The sequence below is a fragment of the Perca flavescens genome, chromosome 16 (assembly GCF_004354835.1).
Source record: "Perca flavescens isolate YP-PL-M2 chromosome 16, PFLA_1.0, whole genome shotgun sequence".
NCBI lineage: Eukaryota > Metazoa > Chordata > Actinopteri > Perciformes > Percidae > Perca > Perca flavescens.
This window is the reverse complement of record NC_041346.1, coordinates 23,262,956-23,286,538: the sequence shown is the minus strand read 5'-3', so window position 1 is coordinate 23,286,538 and position 23,583 is coordinate 23,262,956. Positions and strand designations below refer to the sequence as shown.

The following is a 23,583-nucleotide window of genomic DNA, read 5'->3' as shown; positions in this document are numbered from 1 at the left end:
AGCAATAAAACCCACCCTTGCTTAATTCAACACACAAAGTGTCTTGTGTTGTAATCCCTAAATCCCCAATAATAAATCTTTTTGTCCACTTTGGGTCAGCATATCCAACAACATTAACATACATATTATCACAGTAAGCTGATATGGGGCTCTTTTTATTTATCTTTTTTGTGCCTCCTCGTCTCCTCTCTCCTTCCTCCTCCTTCCTGTGACCCAGAAATCAATCTAAGCGCATCATCTTGAAGGAGGTCTCAATTCCTAAAAGGCATCTCAAGGAAAGAGTAGAGAGGATGCTTGCCAGTGGAGCTACTGTATAAGTGAGGATGCACAGTTGTATCCTTTGCGGAAGTCTTTTCGGGACCCGTGACGTATAAAAGAGGCATGACACACAACTGGAATATGAAAACCATGAGCTTTGCCACACGTCCTATTTTATCTTTTTTTTAGTAAAATTCTCAGTTTAGTAGAGCTAGCCTTCCTACGTGCACCAGCGATATTTTTTCCCCCACTATGGCCACGCCAAGACCCGCCCTTCAATAGCATTCACACACTACTATTGGCCAGGCGTCCATGCTTACATGTACAGGTCCTATCCCGTGACCAATCCCCTAACCTTAACCTTAACCAGTCGAAGTAATTCATTTGGAGTCATAATTCCTTTCACCTGATGAATGTAAGTCCAATATTTAATCACTTGGTTACAAATGTTTTATATTTAACACTAATCTATTTTTTGAAGAGCATGGTCAAGAAATTTAACCCTTTAACTGATTACAACTTTGCAAATATGAATAGATTCGTAAATAGATAGATAGATTGATTGATTGATTGATTGATTGATTGATAGGGTGCACTTGTTTTAGCAGAGTAAAGCTTGTTTCAGCCTTGCTGTACTGTTAGGTGGAGCACACTGAGTTGTGATATCATGTTTAAAATATGAATTGTACTTTCACCCTTTTCCGTGTTGTTTTTAAATTAAATCACTTAAATGATAGTTTCAGAACTTAACTTAAAATAACAGTCAGGTGCCTATCATCAACATTGGTTTTGCTTGCTGTAATCGTTCATGCTGGCCTTCCTAATGTTGCTTACTTTCAATGTGATTGATGGGTGACAAAATCCCAAGTCCTCTTTCTGTGCAAAACTGTATTACAGACTTTATCTGAAGCTAATATGAGATTCAACAGTCTTAATTAAACACATGAAATTGGTACCACAGTTTCAGCATTTCAAAGTACAAAATTCATTTCATTTCAATTGAGAAGAACCTACAGTGTGCCTAAGTTTTCTGGCATTTAGTGGAAATCTCGTTTGGTAGAGGCTCATGTTAGTTTTGGACCATTAAAGGGATAAACACAGACCCAAAGACCACTATAGAGGCTATAGGTACTATGTATACTAAATCTTATGTGATGGATATTGTTCTCTTTATTAACATAGGCTAAATAACTGCACTGTCTTACAGGCCACTGTAGGCTTGAATACAGTCTCTCTCTCTCTCTCTCTCTCTCTCTCTCTCTCTCTCTCTCTCTCTCTCTCTCTCTCTCATGAAGTCATTGCCGAGCAGCCACTCAGTGCCAGGCTAAAGCTGAAGGAGCGCTGTTGAGGATCTCTGGAGCCGCGGAGACAGCTCAGCACAGTGCGCTCAGGTTGACAACAGCAGCAGCCCCTCTACAGCCTGCCCGCATGGAGATACCACCAACCCCGACACCATGCACTGCACCTATAAAAGCTCCAACAACACAGTCTTTTGTCTAGCCTGAGGGGGGAAAGTCTGCAAGATCACTTTCCTTGCTCCGCTGAGGTGGACCGAGCGTCAAAGTATTTTTTCTCTCTTCTTTTTCGGCCAGCCCGTTTCTCTTTTTTTCCCCTTCCGCCTCTCGCAGTCTCGCATTTTTATTTTTTACTTTTTTTCCCGCTTGGAAAAAAAGCACTGCTGTTTCTCCGAGTCTACCTGCTCCGCTGCTCGCCCAGCACCCATGAATTCAGATAAAAATGTGTACCTCGGCAGAGACAAAGGCATCATGCGAAAGAGAGCCTTGCTCCTTCGGAAAGGTTGCAGCTTCGAGATTACCAGGTAGGTCCTCCTTTTTTTTCTTTTTTTTTTAGGGGGACGATTTTTGTGTGGGACAAGAGGGCGACTACCCCACAGAAACTGTGATCTCCTACATAGAAGTGGCACTTTACATATGAGGCCACACAATGTGTCTTTCACCTTGTGAATTGGGGGTTTAGCCAGGGTCTGCTGTGTGTGCGCGCAGAGATTAGGAGCCCTCAAAACCTATAATGCATCTAAGGAGAGTGTAGTCATACCGTAAAACCGCCTCTGATGTTCACCTCTCTGGCAAAAAACACATCCCAATGTCTTTTGTTGATCTCGTGCGCTCACCTTTCCTATCGGACTGTGGTGGGAACCGTTACGCACGGATGCATTTCGTCTGCACCTGACTCTGCAATGTTGACAAAGCTGCTTAGTGGCGCGCAGTCAATCGTCATTTTATAGCCAAAATCTGGTTTCGATTGGGCAGTCCGGCAGTGCCTCAATGCTGTTCAATCATGCACCATAGAGGGCTGAAAATATGCAGTTTTTAATTCCACCTACAGGAGATTATTTGGGAGATCAAATCACCTGCTGTAGTCTTATGAGGCACAGCTGTACACCTGTGAGTTCACACTTCCTGAGGTGACTAACACATGAAGGCAAGGGGTCTCGGTGACCACATAATGTGCAACTGATGTGACTTCTCAGCGTGGTACCACTAATTTTTGACAAATCTCCTGGAGGTGTCTGAGATATGTGGCCTTCTGGCAACTCCAACAGGATGACACCGGTTGTGTGTCCCCGAGCTGTTTGGATATTTAAACCTGCCCTGCTCACTCCCTTCTCTAAGTCATTTGTCAGTTTGTGTATCATGGTGTGGACCAGTAAACAGCTGGTATTATTTAAAAGCTTTCAGTTTTGCTGATGTCTCACCAGTTCCTTCCTCTTAAGCGCTCACTGTCCACAATACTTCCAAATAACCCATTGGTACTGGGTAGAAATGGCCCGATACCATTTTTTGCTTCCCTATACCATTTTTCCTTCCCGATTCCAATTCTGATACCTGAACTTGATTATTTGCATTCTATTCTATTTACTGTCATGTAAAAGCAGAACATTGAAACCAAAATGAATCAAAATGACTTGATTATCAAAATTGTTTTTTTCCCATCGACTTATCGCTGTAGCTGTAGTTGTCATTATCTAGATTACATTGTCTGTAGAATATTGTTCTGATTACATCACCCCCCGTACTTCCACCTCCACTCTCATTTCCTGCTATTTCAGTCAATCTGCGGAGGTGTACAAGAAGTGCAAATTTACTAATGAAACTTGCTTCATTGCCCTTATAGCTGATAACTTTGTCTCAGTAGGCAATAGTGAGACTTGTTGCTGTTGGAGATGTCTCTCCAGGCTGCCAGGTCCCACTTTCCAAATGGATGCATGTATTCAGGGTGCATGCAGGGTTGAGATCTGGCCAGCTTTGTGCCAAGCACTTACTTTCAAATTACACATCTCTTCTAATTAGCTTGATTTATCCTGTGTATTGAAGGAGTTTGTTCTTTGTCTGTGTTTCCATGGGCCCAGAGTCGCAGTGTAAGGCTTCCTGGCAGACTGTCTCTCAGACACTAGCAGTTTAACAGACAATCAATCAGAGCCGAGCCTCAAGTGCTACTGCATGGGGAAATGGATTCTCCGCTATACTGAGGGAATATGAAAGACACTCAAGTAAAAAGCTGCTGCTGAGAAGTCTGTGTATAATTCTTTGTACTGCAGAGATGCATGAGCTAACAGACCCAACACCTTTAGAAAGCACACACAGTATGTTAGAAACATGCTTTCACATGGATCACACACACACACACACACACACACACACACACACACACACACACACACACACACACACACACACACACACACACACACACACACACACATACACACACACAGACACACACACGATGGCTGAAGTGTTTCCATGTGATTGCCTGTGGAAGTATGTCATGAGGTACTTTTATCTAGACATTGATCTGCCCTCTTTTTTTCCTCCAGCCTACAGTAAACAATACAACAGAGTACAGTCACAAGATAAATCTGAGGGGGCGTGAGATAATTAATGGAAATAAGAAAAGTTCAGCCACCAAGGTCAGAGGTCAAAGAAGGAAAGTACAAGCATCACATAATTGTATTCAGGTAAAAATAGAGACTATTTACCATTACTTGATGGTTTTATTTCTTAAGGTGACTAACGATAACAGTGACTAACGTTTCGATGTAAGGTTACATCTTCATTAGAGTCCTACACGTAATTGTAATTTGAGTAAATGTTCTTTGTTACTTTCCACTACTGGTGTGAAAGACCTCTTGAGAGTATGTCATGAATCCAAATAAAAGATTATGTTAAATCTTAACGAGAAATTAATAGTGTTAAATTCTCATGGCCTGTGCTAATCTCCACACGTTAATCTGCTTTGGGATAAATGCATCACATCACATGATTATTTCAGACTGTGTTTTGGACACTGCTTCGTAGTGACTAAGCCTTATCTAACAAAGCCAGCGGACTGCCAGTTGGCAGATCTTCTCACTGACAGCAGGTTGCTGCAGCGTTGCAGGTGAATTCAGAAAAGCTGAATGGTGTACTGGAACCAATTGTTCTGTCATTTCCCCCTGCTATGCTGTTTGCAGGTGGTTAATACTGTAGTTGTAGGTGATTGAATGTGTATCTGGGTATCTTGTGTGTGTGTGTGTGTGTGTGTGTGTGTGTGTGTGTGTGTGTGTGTGTGTGTGTGTGTGTGTCCATGTCCATGTCCACATTTGTCAGGACTTAAAGGGGAAATCCACTGATTTTCCACATCAAAGTCTGTTTACAGATTTTTGCGAGTACTGCTGCATACATGAAAACAGTTGTGTAAGTCCTTTTTTGGCCCCTGAGGGAGCTCTGCAAAATATAATAGAAGACTACAAGTTTGAAAATGAAGGAGTTAAAAATAAATGAGCTTACGGGACCTCTGCTCCTCATCTCTGGTTGAGGCCAGCAGCTTATGGCTACATTAGCCGCTACTAGCATTAGTACACACACAACTTAACTGTCGGTGGTCAAGTTGCATTGTGTTTAGTGTAATGTGTAGAATAACAAAATGACAATATTTTGGTTCTGCTGCATCGATTTTTGACCATTTAAAAAAAACTGTCCATCAAAACAAGTGGAAGTAAGAAATGTGAGCTTCTTGTACATTAAAAACGCAAAACCTAAGGCAGGTTTGTTGCCCCTTGAGTCTTGAACTTGACAGGAGTGCCTGGATGTCTTCCAGGAAAAACACATCCTAACCTATTTAGTGCCTTTTCCATTAATTTTCACAACAATTGTAGCCTAGCATATCAACTCCGCCTGCCACTGAACTCTTGGCTCTGGTCTGCTTCAAATCTCTTCCAGTCAACCCCAGCTAATTGTGTGTGAATGAGATTAGGCTACACGGTGAACTACACTTAAAGGAGCCAGGAAATCACTGCCTCGGCTCTGACCACGAACTGGCAGAACAAACATAACTCTAAGAGAAAGTGCCAGAGAGACAAAGGGATAGTTTGAATGGGCAATGACACATACTGCGAACCAGCAGACATACAAACACTGACCACAGGAGGAAGAATGATTGATTGATTTCAAATTATGCCAGTATCAAAGATCAGAAAAAGCCAGCACTAGGCTTTCTAATGAGTTCAATGGAAACATCAGCAAATTCTGATTCGGTGGAAACTAACCTCAGTGCGTTTGTCTTTAGGCTCACTTGTCAATACATAACAGGACCTTTTGTAGTTCATTTAAGGAAAGGCATGCGCAGGCAGGGAGCAGAGAAGCCCATTTATAATTGGGCTAACACAGGGCAATGTGTGAATAGAACATGTTACTCTGGTTTAATTTTGTAACGTAGACTTCACAAATACTTTATAAGTTGCTTGTTCACGGTGTAGGAAGGAGAGATAAGGTTTGACAGCCTGGATTAGTTGGCTTGGAAATGTCTGCTGCTCATTAATCAGTCCAGTCCCTCCTTGCTTTTGACATCAATGCATGCCACCGTGAACAAAAAGCTTCTCATAAAGCAGGGATAACTTCACCCTGCAACTGCGGCCGCGTTAACGGCGCAAATATACTGTAGATCCCCGGTGGGTTGCTGCCTCCAAAACTCTGACGGACTATTTCGCTCACTTATCCTCCTCTCTCCCTAAACTTCTCCCTTCAGAAGTTATTTAAGTGCATTTGCTTTGAAATGCTATCAGTGTCTACATTAACCTCTCCCACTGCCAATCCCAAAATGTTTTGTGACTGGAGCCAGATGTAGTGCTGCGTTCAGGTGCTTTGTAAAGGGATGGGTGAGGGAGCATTTGTGCCTTTTTTTTAAAGAGAGAAAAAAAGAGAAGGAAATGGGTATTAGGGTTTGTCCTTTTTGTGGTTTACTGGTGAAGCTTTTACAGTAGGCTTTAAAGCAGAATGTGAATGAAGAACATGTTGTGAATGTCAGATGTGTTTTCTATGTTTTTAGATCTAAAAATACATTGTACACAGACAGGACCGTATTCATGGGCTCTCTAACAGACATAGGGAAGGTGGTTGTGTTAGGCTGGGCTGCTGGGGTCTCCCTCTGTGTTACAGTCTGTCAAAAGCACACAGTGGGAAGTTGAATTGATGGACTTCCTGACATTTTTGCTGACTTAAGGCACTTCTCTGCTTTGCATACTGTGAACTTATTTAGCTCTCACACACGTTAGATGCATATCACAGACACATATTTGTACCCTCGTAGTTTGGATGTGTGTTTGCATTAGACACGAAAGAATGAAGAACCAGTGTGTTTTTAATTTGACATCTAAAATTTTATTTTCAATATATTAATCAAACAATTATTTTCTTGATTAATCGTTTGGTCAACAAGTCCTCCACATTAAATGACGAAATACGTTGTTGTTACCGACACAGAAGCATTTTCTGATCCGACGCCCCAATCAGCAGGTCAACCTCATTTGTCGGTGCCTTCCAAAACCATTTCAAGTTTTAAGACTATTTGGTCAAGTTTAGGGAAACATCCTGGTTTAGGTTGAAATGACAGTCGATGATGATTAGTCGTGCAACAGAAAACTTAGAGTAGACAGATAGTCTAACTAGCTGTCTGGATTTACCCTGCAGAGATCTGAGAAAAGGTTAACCATAGTCCTCATACACAACACAAAGGAAGTCCAAGGCAACGGACATCCGGCCTAAATGAGTGAAATCCGGTAGAATTTCGGTCGGCAACGGAGCAATCCCGGAAGTGGAACATCAAGGATATAGACTAGGAGGATTGCTAATACAACTGATGCTGTCGTTTTTCTTCCACCTGTCCACCCAAAAGTCACGTCTTCAAATGTATTGTTTTGTCCAGATAACAGTTTAAAACCCACATATATTTACTCTACAATCATAGAAGAGCAAGAAAAACAGGAAATATTCACATTCGAGAAACTGGAATCACTCATTTTTTGTAAACAAATTACAAAAAGAGCACTCCACTGATTTAGAGTTTTACTTCTAAACATTGTCAGACCCATGATGGACATTTTTTTTTATAAAAGGGATCTAGATTGATGCAGCAGAACCAGTTATATATTGTTCTTTTTGCTTGCCAAAAGATGGCCACTACATTACCCTCAATGCAGCTGGATCGCTGACAGATTAATTTGAGATCCGGGTGGGATATGCTAGTAGTGGCTAATGTAGCCCCAATCTGCTAGCCTCAAGCAGAGATGAGGAGCGGGCTACAAAGGTTGGGTTAACTCTCTTCTTTCGAACTCTTCAACCCCAAATTTTTGTTCATTTTCATTTCATACTTCAGCCCAACCCACGCTGACCCAGGTGACATCACTTTCTCACTCAGGCAGCTTATCAGACTTCCCGCAGCTCCGTCTGGAGCCACAAAAGATGTTACACAACTGTTTTGACATATGCAGCAGTACTCCCAAAGACCTGTAAACAGACTTTGATGTATAATCGTTTCAGCTCTAAAAAAAAAAAAAAAAAAAAAAAAAAGAGGTTGCTCCCAGGAGTTACGATTGCATACACGGTGTTGGTGCAATATTATATCAATTGTCTGATTTCCATAGAAGGTTGTAGCTGGGAAATTGAAATAGTGTGCAAGGCTGGTTCTGCTCTTCTCAGCCGTACAGTCAGTCCCTCAGTGAGGTCTGATAAACACTGGACTGTAATCACTCCCATATGTGGCTGCATAGCTCAGCATAACCCAGCACAGTTCAGCCATGCGCACAATGCAGCGCACCAGGCTCATTTAGACAGAAAAATAGATTCAAATTACTGGAAGAAAAAAATGCAACAAAAAAAAAGGAAAGAAAAATCCCTCTCTTGATTATAGCCCTATGTAAACTTCTATTCTTCGACTGAAACATCTGCTCCCATTTAGGGCTTTAAGACACATACCTACACATTAAAATGCACTGTTAAAACACACAAAGCTTGGAGGCTGGAAAAACATTTCCCATTATAGTTGGCTGGAATAAGCCCAGCGTAGAGCGAGTTTTAGGCTACATCGGTTGAGATGTATACAAGACTCATATTCTGGGGAGTTGTATAAACGTCCTTTTTTCCACGGGTCACTGTCAAGGATGATGCAAAATTAAAGTGAGTGTGTTTGTTGAAGTATGTAAGATCAAAGGAAGTCTGCACAGTATGGGCACAGTCTGTGTGTACACTGTGGGCTGCTCCACACCAGCTCACTGCCCCCTTCATAACCCTTAAAGAGCGATCCAGGAGAGACACAGGAGGAAATGGAGCCTGTGAAGGGTTACTGTTGTACATTTTTACCCTGCGGTTTTTCAGGGAGGCCAGCCAAAACCTCCTCTTGGTTAGAGAGCAAGCAACAGAAAGAATGAAAGAGATGGAAGTGCAGATTGAAAGTATATGTAGAAAAATCGAAGAAGGGTCTATTTTCAGCAAATGTTGTAAATATGTGGCTCAAATTAAGTTGTCGAAGTGTGGACATTCTTTAAAAAACAGCTCACAGGGAGTTTCCCCAACGGTAGGCCTCTTACATTCACACTAGTATATAGATGATATTACATGTTTCTATTTCTTCTGAGCCATTCTGAAATAAGTCTGCATTTACTTTTCCATCAGCTTGTTTTTGTAAAACTCAAAAAACAATGTGATGTAGAAGACACAGGTGCACATTTACAGGAAATGTGAGCACATGCACAAGTAAATACATCTTCCAGTAGTGAGTGACAGGCTTCACTAATCCCTCTATTGCACTTTGGTTCCACAAAGCACCACCAAGTCTTTAGGACCCTTACAACAGATCCAACAATCAGGTTTTAGAGGTAGTTATATAGGTTTCACCAATCTAGAGCCACAGAAACCACACCTACATGAGCTGTTAAAAATGAAATCTATCTCAAGCCAAGAATGTTATATTTGTCATTTGCCATTTATGATAGTATTTAAAAAGCATTTTGTGAATTGTAGGGTGGAAGTAAGGAATACAATGACATGCATTGTTTTTCTTTTGCAAAGGCAACCAAAAATAAAAGACTGAGATTCCAAACATATTATGTTTAAAAATTACTAAATTACTTAAGTGTCCATATGTATGTTTCCAGTACACCATTTCTAAAGTATATGTCAAATGTTGTTCTACATACATCATCATCACACATACTTTTTTTAAAGTTGTTATTCCCTTATTGAACATTGTTGCCCTGAGGCAACAAAAAATATCCAGACGGGGGTGATAATACATGTTTAAATTCAATTGATGGATGATCAGAATATCCCAATCTTCCACACAATAGGGTGTAACATATAATGTAAATTCGTGCAGTAGATGGTTAATATCACCTATACATGATTAAATAATAACTAATATATATTGTTTGAATTAACTCACCATTTACAATCCATTATTTTCTCATTTAAGTCTAATAAAAGGTATAACCACAAGAGGGCAGACCCTACCTGTTAAAAGCAGTGATGTTACCATTATGGTGGAGGGTCAGTGGTTGTAAAAATGTAATTCAAGAAAAAGCATTCACACTTTGGATCTTTGTCATTTAATATGAGCACAGCTTTGAGGAAATAAAGCAATTCAAAGTGTGAGTTGTTTCTAAGCAGTTGAAACAGTATAAAAATGCCATGCCTGGTACAGAACAGTGGTCATTCATACTTTTCCACTAGGAGGAGTAAGTGCATTAAGAAGCAGGGCCATTTATGTGGAGAGCAGGTGGACTTAAGTAGCTCCAGCTGAGGGTTTTATCCAGACATAGACAACAAACCCACTGTGTTTCTTTGTGTTCTGGAACGGAAGTTGTTGTTATTGCCCACAAGTACTAATGCACCCCTTATTTATTCAGGACTAAAGTGCATTGTCAGTGTCAAAACAAACTTTACAAAAGCACACATACACACACACACACGCACAACATGTAGCCAAAAGGCGAAGGGCAGGGTGGTGTCCAGAGCCGGTCGGATCGTTACAGACAAAAGGTTAATTCACCTGATCACATTTAATGAGAGTGCCATCATCAATTGCTGCAGCCTGACACTGTGACATTTCACTGAGGCCACATGGTGACCTGCTGGCATTTAGGATGCACGCTAGAAACAAAGAGGCCATGGTCTGAATCCAAATCATCTGCACGTTTGTGTATGCATGTGTGTGAGGATGTACTTATGTGTGTAAATGACTGCCATTAGAGAATATCTTAAACCGTCAAAGAAGCACTATACTGACTGCTCATTGAAATGTACATCTAGAGGTTTGAACTCATACGTCAGTTGCAGAAGTTGAAGAAGTACATGGGTCCTTTACTTGAAGGGACTGTACTCAACATTCATAAAAATGAATAGAGCAGCAAACAAATATTTGCTTTGTGAATATATATATATATATATATATATAGTGAAGTAATGGCATCCTGATCAGAGAATGAAGTCACACTCCCTCTGTGTGTGTTGTAATGCGAGCTTCTCTGTTCTTTGTTTTGATAGCCAGTCCGGACACGTGTGCAATTTTAGTGCATGTGGCCATGAAAAAACATAGATATTTCACATATTGGGGAAAGGTCTGTGAGAGCCATGTGGAGGCAATCCCAGCCTGCTGTTTTTCCCAGTAGTACTTAAATACATTACTTGAGTAAATATACTTTCTACCACTGGCAAAAACGTCACTGTCTAAGCTAAATGTCTTCTTGAACTCACCATTTATCTGCTTCTTTTTTTCCATTGTGGTGCAGGTTGTACCATGTGACATTCAAATGAAGCCATTTACTGCTTCCTCCTCCAGATTATATTATTAAATATTATCCAGGGATCTAAGCTTCATCAATGACAGGTGGCCGGTCTATTGATTTGCATGTTGTATCTGCATGTGTGTAACATAAAAAAAACACCTGCTGCTTTTAGTAGTGTGTTATACACTTTGCATTGCAGTGTGTTTTTTTTAAACTCATTTTCATACATCTATGACTCCAGTTGGATCCAATGGGGTGCAGTGTCTGTAGCATCACATCTAATCACATTGTACGCTCTCTCACACACAAAGTAATAGAGGCTTTATTTATCCTACGCGTGGGAAAGGTGCCGTGGTCAGACATGGCTTACTTGGTGGGACTAAAGGGCCGGAATGGCAGCTGTCCAGAGAGAAGGCAGCATAGCTCTGAGGGATTAGCACACTATTGAGTCAAGAGCTCCTGATCCGCGTCATGCAGCTTCACAGGCTTCAACTGCTGAGGCTAGCGTGCGAGTGCATATGCATACACACTTGCATTTAGTGCACTTGTGCACTCCAACCCGTCCTGGCATGGACACATGGATTAAACCAACACACTATAATGCTTACACCTGCATTTATAACCTGATTTTTGAAGTTCAATTTGTCTGGGGAATGCAAATCCTGGGATAGTCTATCACTGCTGGGTCCCACACACTTGCATGTACAAGAGTTGAAGATTGAGGGTTATAGTTATAGTTTTACCTCCTACCTAATGCTGAAGCCCTCAATAGATCCAAAAGACAAGGCTTGCTGGTTATTCAGCAAGGAAGCTTGCATTTGAGGGTGTGTGAACCCTTTAGGTTTGCTTTAACAGCACCCCATTGCTTTCATGACATAATGCAAAATTTGACACATACTGTAGTTTGAGTTGAGTTAATCTATGTGCAAATGGAATGCTCATTTAAATAAAAGGCGCCATCCAGCTGGAAGAATAATGGTTGGATCATTTTGTCATGAATACTGCTGAAACAAAGATAATCAAAGAGTGGTTCCAGCATCTCTAAAGGGAAGAGTTTCTGCTTTTTGTAATAAAAATTTTAAACACCTTGGATTCTGGCAGACTAAGTGGTTTACAGATTAAAACAAACTAAGGTATGTTTAAATTCACTGTTTCTCACCAAAATGTGTGTGTCCTTAAAGCCCAAAAGAATTGTCACATGCTTCCTCAAACATTTGCAAAGCAGATTTTTGGAAGAATTTGAGACCTACCTCCATGTTTGCTTGTGCTTGCTAGCAGTCTTCTTCTTACTTGCCTGTGCTGGCACATTGCTACAGTATCTTGGGACATTACCGCCACTAATTCTTTGGAAAGTGGAATAGCTGCGCGTAATATAAATAAAACTCTTAAAAACATTACTCCATAGCGCTAGTAGTGGTCAAAAACTCCCTCTCTCTCTGTGGGATTATTGAGTTTTGCATCCCCCTCAGTCTATGTTAATTGTTCCTACTCTTGTTACAGTATGCCAATTTCCAAGCCTCAGTCTTATCTTGTCCTGTGAGATATTAAGATTTACTATTTGCTGACATTGTTACACAAATTTATGACAAAATGATTCAATCGACTGATCGGTTTCTTAAAGGGCAGCTATTATATAGAATTTTCAGGATTATACTTGCATTTTGTGTTTGTACTAGAACATGTTTACATGCTTTAATGTATAAAAAACCATTTCTCACACTGCCCATGGCTGCTGCACCTGTATGAGATGCTCTGTAGGAGCGCCTGTCTCTTTAATCCCTCCTCCCGAAAAGCCCAGTCTGCTGGGATTGGAAAGAAAGAAAGAAAGAAAGAAAGAAAGAAAGAAATGACTAGCATTGTCCAAGATTACAGCTATTATGCGCGTTAGCATGTAGCTACTTAGACTAATAGTTAGCAGTATGCTAACGTTAGATTGTAATGGAACAAAGCAGCATTTTCCACCGTCAAAAATCGCAGATAAAGGCTTCGGAACCAAACACTAACCAATCGGACATGTTTCAGCAGTAACGCGACCCAGAATTGGGGTGAATTTAACATTGGCAGCCCAGATGACATTGTTTACTGCCGATAGCCATGTAGCTACTATAGTTAGCAGAGACTAATGGAATATAACGGAACTTTCTACAGTCAAAAACCGCAAATAGCGGCTTTTAAACCAAATTAAAACAGAAAATGTTTCAGGAGTAATGTGACCTGGAATTGGGGAGAATTTAACAACACTGGTGGTTACCAAGGGGGTAAGCGAGCATCTGGAATGCGTAGCTCCTATGGCGCCATTTTGATGCTAACGAGTGATCATCCGCCGTTAGCATTCCATTGACTCCCATTCATTTTGACGTCACTTTGACAGCGAATAACTTTACATCTGAAGCGTTTAAAGACACTATTTGTCCATTGTTCATTTCTAAAGAAACACAACAATGTATAAAAGGCTCCATTACCTTGTACCTCACGTTATGGCTCCGTAGCAGACGTTTTTGTAAAAATAGGCTAACGATTGTGTAATAACCAAGCGATTTACTGTCGCATAGTAGAGGAATTACCGTATAGTACAGGAGAAGCTAGCAGGCAGTTTGGACTTACATGAGCTGTTTAGGTTTAATTACTGATGTTAACTAGCATTTTAGTTAGCAATAATTAGCCTGTGCCCATGTTATCTCCTTACATATACCTACGCTCTCCATCTCTGTAAGATTGTGAATGATTGAGATTTCTCTTGGCACAGCTACCGGAAGACTTACAACTTTCAGACAGGTTGCTCACGTCACATTTAGTAAGTAAGTAAGTAAAGTTTATTTCTATAGCACATTTTAAAACCGCTCGCGCTGACCAAAGTGCTGTACATAGCGCATTAGCCACAGGGTAATAAAATAAGAAAAATAAAATAAAACACGTACAAATCAGTGATTTAGGCTAAAAAGTACATCAAAAGACAAACACTTAATTACAAACATAGCAGGATAAGACAATTAAGATGCCGAGAAGGCCAATGTAAAAAGATGAGTTTTGAGCCTGGCTTTGAATATCACAATTGAAGGGGCATTTACGTTGTCTCTGTCAGTTGGAGGCTGCGCAGTAAAGCAAGTGATCACCGGAAAAGTGCTTCTAATAGCCTTCACTGGTCTCCGTCCAGAGCAACGGGATCTGTTGGTCCATTATATATATATATGTCAATGGTGGTTACATGCTACAATGTTAACACTGCAGTGGCTTAAAAAAAAGTCCTGCCTACTTGGAGCAGATGACCAATCATAGAAGGCCGGCTTAGAGTTGCATAACACTTAGCCGAGAGTAGAAAAAACAGTTGAAACCGGACAGTTTGAAATCTGAACTATTTAGCTCACAGGGATTTGTCTAAAATACGTTTACCTCATTATTTGAAGTTTGGGCCACGTTTAACATGAAAATCCAACATTATAACATTGTAGACAGAAAACATGGAAAAGCGTAATATGTCACCTTTAACGACAAGTTGATTTACAGATTAGTATTCCATTGTTTTCCAGTTGTTTTTTTTTGCCAAATATTTACTGGTCCCTTTTCTCAAATGTCAATTTCTCTTTTTTCTTTTTAATAAGACTGCTCTGATAGCAAATATCTTTGGGTTTTAATGTGCTGGTTGAATGAAAAGAAAAGCTATTTAAAGACCTTGGGCCCTGGTTTATGGTGGTGGCAACTATTTGCTGACATTTTAAGGGCGATTAATTGAGAAAATAATCACCAAATTCGTCAATAATGAAATAAATTGTTTTATGTAGCCATATTCGTGAGATAATTTAACAGTCACTTTGTCTTCGATCAGTGGAGATGAAGGGAGACATCGGGAAAGACTCAAACACAAACACCTCTTGTGTCTTCTTTTCCATTGTGAGGAATCAGTGGATTATATTTGTCACCTGGAGCGGGCCGCTGCCACATTCTCTCACGGCAGCTTTCTTATGCATTTAGGATACTGTAGCTCCTAGGCCACATTAACAAACTGGTCTTTGAACACTGAGTCTTCCCCTTCTGACTTCCCTTGTTACAGTTTGGCTTCACAGGCAACAGGCGACCGTTAAAAAACCAGACGCCTTTATGCAAAGGCTGTGTGTGTGTGTGTGTGTGTGTGTGTGTGTGTGTGTGTGTGTGTGTGTGTGTGTGTGTGTGTGTGTGTGTGTGTGTGTGTGTGTGTGTGTGTGTGTGTGTGTGTGTGTGTGTGTGTGTAATTAGAGGCAGGGGTGTTCAGGTATCACAGGTTAATTGTTTGTAACTCGATCCTGACGTGAGAAGACAAAGGTTTTATTTTCAGTGGTGTCTTTTAAAAAATTAAGTCTTTTTCTTTAGGTTGTTGTGGATTCCAGCTGCATTTCAACAAGAGTTTTTTTTTTTTTTTTGAAGATTTGTTTTGGGCATTTCAGCCTTTAATGGAAAGGACAGCTAGACATGCAGGAAATTGTCCAGGTCGGACTCGAACCCTGGACCTTCTGCGTTGAGGCATACACCTCTATATATGTGCGCCTGCTCTACCAACTGATCTAACCCGGCCACAACAAGTTATTTTTAAAGAAAGTCACATTCAGAGAGAGTAAATGCCATGTGTGTTGGAGCTGTAGCTTTAGGTGTTTTCCTGTGGTGTGGCATGTCACAGAGGGGGGTTTCTACTGATTAAAAATTGATGAGCAGCTGAGTGCCGTGTAGCCTGAGCCGTGCATTCCTGCACTCTTGTGTGTGTGTGTGTGTGTGTGTGTGTGTGTGTGTGTGTGTGTGTGTGTGTGTGTGTGTGTGTGTGTGTGTGTGTGTGTGTGTGCGAGCTGGAGACAGGCTGTGGCTGGGCTATTGTGAAGGTATCAGATTTACCTAAGCTCACATTCCGTGTGTGTGTGTCATGTTTTTACCACATCCCATTGTTTTCTTTATGTGCAACATCTTGAATATTTTCTTTGCTTGTGTGTTCCATCCTTGTATTCCACAATCTGACAAACATGTTCTGTTTGAGGTTCCGGAGACCCCGGAGCCTTTTTAACAGCTTAAACGAAACACAATTACCGTTGTGTCACCATGATAATTAAAATAGAGCTGCAAAGATTAATCGATTAGTTGTCAACTCTTAAATTAATCTGCAACTATTTTGATAATCGATTAGTCGGTTTTAGTAATTTCTTAAGACAAAAGTAAAAATTCTTTGATTCATTCATGTGAATATGTTCTAGTTTCTTCTCTCCTCTGTGACAGTAAACTGAATATCTTTGAGTTGTGGACAAAACAAGACATTTGAGGACGTCCTCTTGGGCTTTTGGGAAAGACTGATCCACATTTTTCACCATTTTCTGACATTTTATAGACCAAACAACTAATCGAATAATTGTGAAAATAAACTACAGATTAATCAACTATGAAAATAATCTTTAGTTGCAGCCCTAATCTGTTCTCTAGTAGCAATGCTTTATGATCATTTCCATATATCCTTCATCAAATGTGCAAATCCAGTTTGTGGAATATGAAAGGGTTACCACTTTCATATTATTCTACATACAGTATTAAGTTTTAATAAGGCCAGAAGAAAAAAAAAGATTTAAAAATGAAACATTAGGTTGATTTGTTTATTTTCACTCATACAGTGTTGGGGTTTGTGGGACCCTAGACAATCAGGAAGTCAGGTCAATGACTTCAAAATAAAAGCGTGGATGTTTGTTGTAGCACGCCATCACTCACTTCATAAATTTGGCAGCAATGTAATAAACGGCAGTCTCACATCTGTTGTGACTCCTGGACCAAACACACCACGAGTGTTAAGTCAATGGGAGGCAGGAAAGTGCATTTTCAAAAGGTAAAAAGCAAGTGTGAGATATAGAGGGTGAATGGATGACCTCGTCATTGCCTGGATCTGCTGTTGAGTGGGATTATGGGTAGACCCCGGAGAGCACATTAGACTGATTGATTGGTGAGGATCTGAGAGGCCAAATAAAGATCAGTTTCTCCTGAGAAATGTTAGAATATTTGGCAATGCATCGTGCTGTATAATTTTTAATTTGTAGATCAGTTATATGCCATTAATAAGCAGAATGTGAAAACAATTATTTGACTGGTTGGACTGTTACTGGGATCAAAATCTGTTTATTAACCACTTATTAACATTTACAACCGCAGAGCAAAACCTTTGCATCCGCATATATGCCTATTAAGAAAGGCCTGCCAAAAAATATTGTTCACAACCTGGCAACCCAAAAGTTGGTCTTCTTATTAATGGCTTATAACTGTTCTATAAAGCATTACATCCATTGCTAACTAATAATATAGCAATTAAAGCCATTAGTTACAACTTATACTTTATGGGGACTTATTAGCAAGTGGTACCAACAATGTGATAAAAAGCTGATATATTATAATAATTGAACAGGATTTCCTGTCTTCCTCTTCTCCAACTGACAGGAATCCGAAATCATTTTCTGACATCACTTTGCGCTCCAGGATATTGTAACTGTAGAGAAGCTTCACGTAATTGACGGTGATGTAACAGCAACTCAAAGAAGGAAAAAAACAACAACACGATAATAATAATCTGCTCTGAATGGTGCCTTTTGCTCTGCAGAGCAGAGCAGAGCAGAGCAGAGAGAGAGAGAGAGAGAGAGAGAGAGAGATTCCGCTTCATCATCATCATCATGCTGTGACCAGTTGCGCGCAGAGACCAGAGCCAGACCGAGTCCGACCACCAACAGGGTTTCGATCAGCTGTTGTCGGAGTTTGCGCTGCAGTGCCGTTACGGCGCTCTTAACGAGAAGATAAACCCACGGAGAGAAAAGGAGACGCCGGTTTGTTGTTGTCTCCTGTCCACTGGACTGACATCGCATGGGGACATGAACAGTGTGGATCCAGCCTCTAACAAACTGTTGACTTTCAATCAGCGGTAAAAAAAAAACCTCTTACTCTTACCTTTGTTTCTGCATGCCACCTCTCATCTGTTGAATGCATAGCTCTTTGTCGTCGCTCTGTCATATCCCTGCAGCACTGGCATATTTGATCATGCAGCCCCGAATAAATGAGACAAAGCAGAAGACACCTGCTCCGGTGTGCAAACAGTTGTTGGTGCGTAAAGTGCCCTTTTACGCTTTTCAATCGGCAAATAATGTTTCCAATAATCGACTGTTTTGGTGGAGTTTTGATACTTGTCTAGTTATGCAAATTGCAATTGCAAAATGTTTTGATCTTTTTCCCTTTACTCTGGGATTGCTGGGAAACTGAGCGCCACTGAATCCACAAGTCTCCAGTCTGGAAGTATTGACTGTCCTCAAAAGACTCTTTTAGTCACAACAGCATTTAATTGAACCACAGCGCAGGTTTATGTGCAGCTTGGTCGACAGTTTTATGAAATTGTAAACTGAGTCGGTGCGGGTATTTTGTGCGGATATTCTGTTGCTTATTAGCCTAATTGATCCATCTCCTTTTTGAAAGCAGATATTTAAGTATGTGCATGGAAAATTATGAATTATGCATGACATGCTTTTCATGCATGCATGTTGCTGTTACTGTAGAGTGGAGGTGCATGCAGCTCTGGCATATGTTGCCACACTGAAAGCATGCATCTGGCTTAAACCCTGCAGATGAGTTTAGATGTACAGTAGTCCAAGTCCTGCAGCTCTTTACCAGCAAGAGACGGGGGCTGCAGTGACAGAGAGAGAGGTCTTATAGTGAACGTAAAGCTCTTATGGCACAGTGCTGCCAATAGCAGAGACGCCTCCTTTCCGTGCCGCATCAATTGTTCGGAGAGGGAAGAGCCAAAGATGTCCTGAAATTTCCATGAAATGCTATATGACTTATCAAAATGCTGTCATGGCTTGTTATGGTATGAATTGCCTTTTTCCCCTCCGTTTTGTGTGATAATCATCTGCATCTTTATCCACCTATTCCTTATATTTCTAGATTCTATACATCACTGTTGCAAATTTACTTTTTGACTTCTTTTGTTAAGAATAATCTAGAGGCTCTGATAGAAAAGTGTATGATGGGTTAGTATTCATCTGCACTGTGCATGTAGTGCACCAATCTGTAACTTGTTTTTGAAGAAATTAACAATCACGTTTTACCGCAGAGATCAGATAATTCAAATTAGGTGAAAATGGTTATTTTGAAAATGAATTACCAAAGTTTCTAAATTAAACCTGTTGTTGCACATGTGGTGGGGGGGGGGGACTACACCACAGTTCTATCATTTAACATTTTAAGCACACATTTCTGCATTCATTTTCCTAGGAACTGCAGCAGTCGACTGACATTTAAATTATTTAGATTGTCACGGGTTTGCCAGATCTGGATGTAAGAGACAGAAAAGCTGTTGAATGTTTGATAAATTCTGAATGTTGGGCCTTTTTATTCGCTTCATTGTAATTCTCAAGAGTCTTGTGTTAGCTTCTACACCTGTTAACATCAAGGTCTTTTCTTGTGTTTTCTATCCAACACAATCTCAAAAAGAGCAACTTTATGGAGTGATGGGTTTAAAGAGTCATACAGTGTTTGACATAACCGATAAAAGGATTGGCTTTTTTTCTTGAGCAGCACTATGAGGTTTAATATGATGGGTGGCAGTGTGATTTATACTTCACATTTCACTGTACTGTATGGAGCCTTTCAGTGGTGACTGTCCATTGTCTTGTGACAGAAACCACAATTTGTGACCTTTCCCGTACTCCATTACTAAGTGCAGCAGTTGAGTAATGAATATCCATTTTACCTCTTCTCTGTTTTAGAGCTATTTCTCTTTGGTCCAAGCTTTCAAAGTCATTTTTCTTTGGCTAACAGCCATTACGCTGCTGAAAAGTGAGGGAACCGTTGTGGTGCAGAGTTCAAGTTATGATTTCCAAACATACGGGCAGCTTTCAGTGCAGGATAATGGTTTCCACGGTGTTATATCTCTGATACATGTTAAGCAGCATGTCAGGAGTGTAAGGTAACAGGCAGTTTATAATCAGTCTTTTATTATCACAAGACGAAGATTCGACAGCCATGTTGGCATGTGTACTTACAAAAGGCACAGCTTTGAGCTAAATGTTATTGCCAGTATGCTGACATGCTCACGATGACAATGCTAACATGCTAACGTTTAGCAGATATAACATGTTCACCATCTTATTTATGTGTGTTAGTATGCTAACATTTGCTAATTAGCACATAACATAAAGTAAGCTTACAGCTGAAGCTGATGGGAATTTCATTAGTTTTGCAGGTATTTAGCCATGTCTTGGAATTATATGAAAGGTTAAGATATCACCAAAGTTAATACAATTTATCATATGGATACCATGAATGTACCAGATTTCATGGCAATCCATCCAATAGTTAGATTAGATATTTCAGTTATTGTTGGGCCAACCCACTGACTGACATCGCCATCCCATAAAGCCACGCAGCCAGCATAGTTAAAAAAGGAAAGAATTATAAAATGGGCATCAAACCTTATATTATCAGTGCTCGTGAAGCTGTTTTCATTTGGAAAAAAATAAGTTGAACATTTTAAAATCCACTAAAATAAATCTTGGAGCAAAACTCAATATTTCAATCCTTAGTTTTGTTATAGTGAATAGAACAAAAAATCCTGACAAGATGAACAAGCTCACACTGTAGATCTTTTTTGTTGTTGCTTTGATTCCTCGAACATACTGTGCTTGAAATCTGAATGTCCTCTCCATTCTGTTGCACTCCCAGAGCTCCGTTGACAGGTACATACTCATCACACTTAAGGCACTTCCTTGGCTCATTCCATCTCTTTAATAGGTGTCAGCACCGCTTTTTGGTCTGACAGAAACCACCTTGTGCACAAACGGTTCTTAGTTCACCATGGGCTACACCTCCTACATGCGTTAAAATATCTCTAAATTTTAAAGCGAAAAAGCTAAAATTGGACACACGTTTTCCCCAAGTACACAAGAATGCATTCTCAATCTGGCACTTTTTCCTTTGGACATTATACAGCCAAGTGTTTTGGTTTTGAAAACATATCTTTCTGTGCAAGTGACTGCTTAAATGCATCTATATACTCAAGCCAAACCAACTAAGGTTATAAATGTTGATAACGCATGCAATTCCAAAACAAAAAGCTCAGTTCAGCCCTAAAATGTTCATCCATAAGTACCATTAAATATCACACAAAGCCTTTATAGAAGGAGATGTTCTTCACTAGGAGATGGAGGGGTTTTCATTAGGAAGGTGGGTGGGGTGGTATCACTTAATCTTCCCACCACCAAGGTAAAATGCTTTTCCTGATTCCCCATGTCAGAGGAAAGGTGAAGGGTAGAAAAGATAGCAACCTGGTTGCTGAGAAGAAAAAGTGGGAGCACATAAAGGTAAAAGCTGTGATGGAGCACATGTTGTGGTGGCGCAGCAGACCCCACCCCAATCACCAGTATGTAGAGGAGGAGAGTGGCTAAGGAAAACGGTGATGGATACATCCTGTAGCACGGACACACTTTAAAATGCGTCCTTTAAGCTTGAGTGTACATTATGTATTAACAGCCCCACCCTGCAGAGATAGAGAGAGAGAGAGAGAAACCTGACCAGAGAGGAGAAGAGTTAGGGGGAGGTATAAGAAGAGTGGAGGATGTGGTCTAGAGGAAGCAGAAGGCATGCAGGTCATATCACCACTCAGACAATCAACGATATATGCAAACACAAGGTATACAAAATACCCCCCACAATGTTCAGACACACGTACGGTTTACCACTCGCTTCCATATTTTGTAGATTCCTTGTGCCATAAAATCATGTTTTGGGTAATTAAGTGAATGTGTAGAGCTCAGGTGGCATAATGAATACAAAACATGTAAAACATAAAAAACATATTTGGATTGGGATAAATGTAATGTAGGGGGGTAACCACACAGATTGGCCCTTCCCAAGTTGGTAGGTTGTTGTGTACCATCGTGGAATATGCTGAATATTTTTCTGTTTTCACATTTTTAGGCTAAAGTCTAAGGTTTTATGACTTAAGCATGCTAAAATATTAGCCTAGGAGCAGAAGATATTAGTCTCTCTGTGTGTGGGAAGGCTGTGTCTGAGTATTGCACTAATGGCTGAAACAATAAAGTTAGAATTTAAGCTGAAAAATATTTGGAATGCATTTGATGCTTCTGGTTTCTTCAGTTAGATTCAAGAGTCTACAGTATAGTCAAGCTAGCTGTGTGTGTGTGTGTGTGTGTGTGTGTGTGTGTGTGTGTGTGTGTGTGTGTGTGTGTGTGTGTGTGTGTGTGTGTGTGTGTGTGTGTGTGTGTGTGTGTGTGTGTGTGTGTGTGTGTGTGTGTGTGTGTGTGTGTGTGTCTCTATGTTTTAGCGATATTTTATCTACTCTGTGTGCGCATTTGGTTATTGCACCAGCAGTCTGCTCTCCCAGCCAGTCTCCATCTATCACTGAAGTTAATTCAATCAGGACCCACGTCTTAATCAGAACTGGGGTTGGCCGCCGCTCCCGGCCAGTCACCATGCCACCAGCAGCCCCGCCACACCGACAAAGACTCAGACAGGAGGAAGGGAAAGAAAGAAAAAGGCAACATGAGAGAGAGAGAAAGACGTAGGGTGAACCAAGTGGGCATGGACAAGAAGCGAGATTAGAAAAAAGACTGTAGAAAAGCAGATGCAGCAACTGCCACAGTTTATGTATGTCTGTGTTATGTGATGGAGGACAGACAGGCCATGTGTCTGACCATGCGTTTGTGTTGCAGCTCTGCCTCGGAGGACTTGGGCTGCAGGCGTGGAGACTTCAGCAGGAAACACTATGGTTCGGTGGAGCTGGTGAGTCCCACCCACAATGCACTCATCTGTTTGTTGCTCCCTTTGTGTCTCAGCGTGACCAGCTCCTCATCCTCTTTCCCCCCATCCTCCTTGTTGATTCTTCTTGTCATGATCTCCCCTCCCTTTCTGCCTCTCTCTGTTATTTCCTTCCCCTCATTTCTGTTGGCATGGACGGACAACCGAGGGGGACTGATGAGTCATGACGTACTGGGTGTGGTCCAGCAATGTGCTTTGCCAGTGTGGATCACTATGGGTGCTCCACTCACAGTGATGCCTGCTCAGCCTCTAAAGTTCATGTTTTGTTTTGATGCTGCAGCACAGTGTGTGTCTTTGTGGTTGATTACTAAGCTGTTGAGTCATTGTTGCTTTGGGGGAGTTTGTGTACGAGTGCACGTCCCTCCACTGTGAGTTGAGTCTGTGCATCCAGATAGCCCAGAGGGACAGGAAGTCCTAGGGTTTCACACTGCAATCGTACTTCCTACCGGAGACAT

The 23,583-nt window shown here is 40.8% G+C and overlaps 1 protein-coding gene across 5 annotated transcripts in view; it reads left to right on the top strand.

The window, feature by feature from the left end:
• Positions 1-1,572: 1,572 nt before the first annotated feature.
• Positions 1,573-23,583, top strand: part of garnl3 (GTPase activating Rap/RanGAP domain like 3) — a 71,491-nt gene continuing 49,480 nt past the window's right edge. For 4 of the 5 annotated variants that reach the window (XM_028601067.1, XM_028601064.1, XM_028601062.1 and 1 more), the window contains exons 1-2: positions 1,573-2,077; positions 23,023-23,092. In XM_028601067.1, coding sequence (XP_028456868.1) covers positions 1,980-2,077; positions 23,023-23,092 — 168 coding nt within the window. In that variant the 5' untranslated portion in view covers positions 1,573-1,979. The remainder of the gene's footprint in view (positions 2,078-23,022; positions 23,093-23,583) is intronic. The other variant, XM_028601063.1, reaches the window with a different exon arrangement.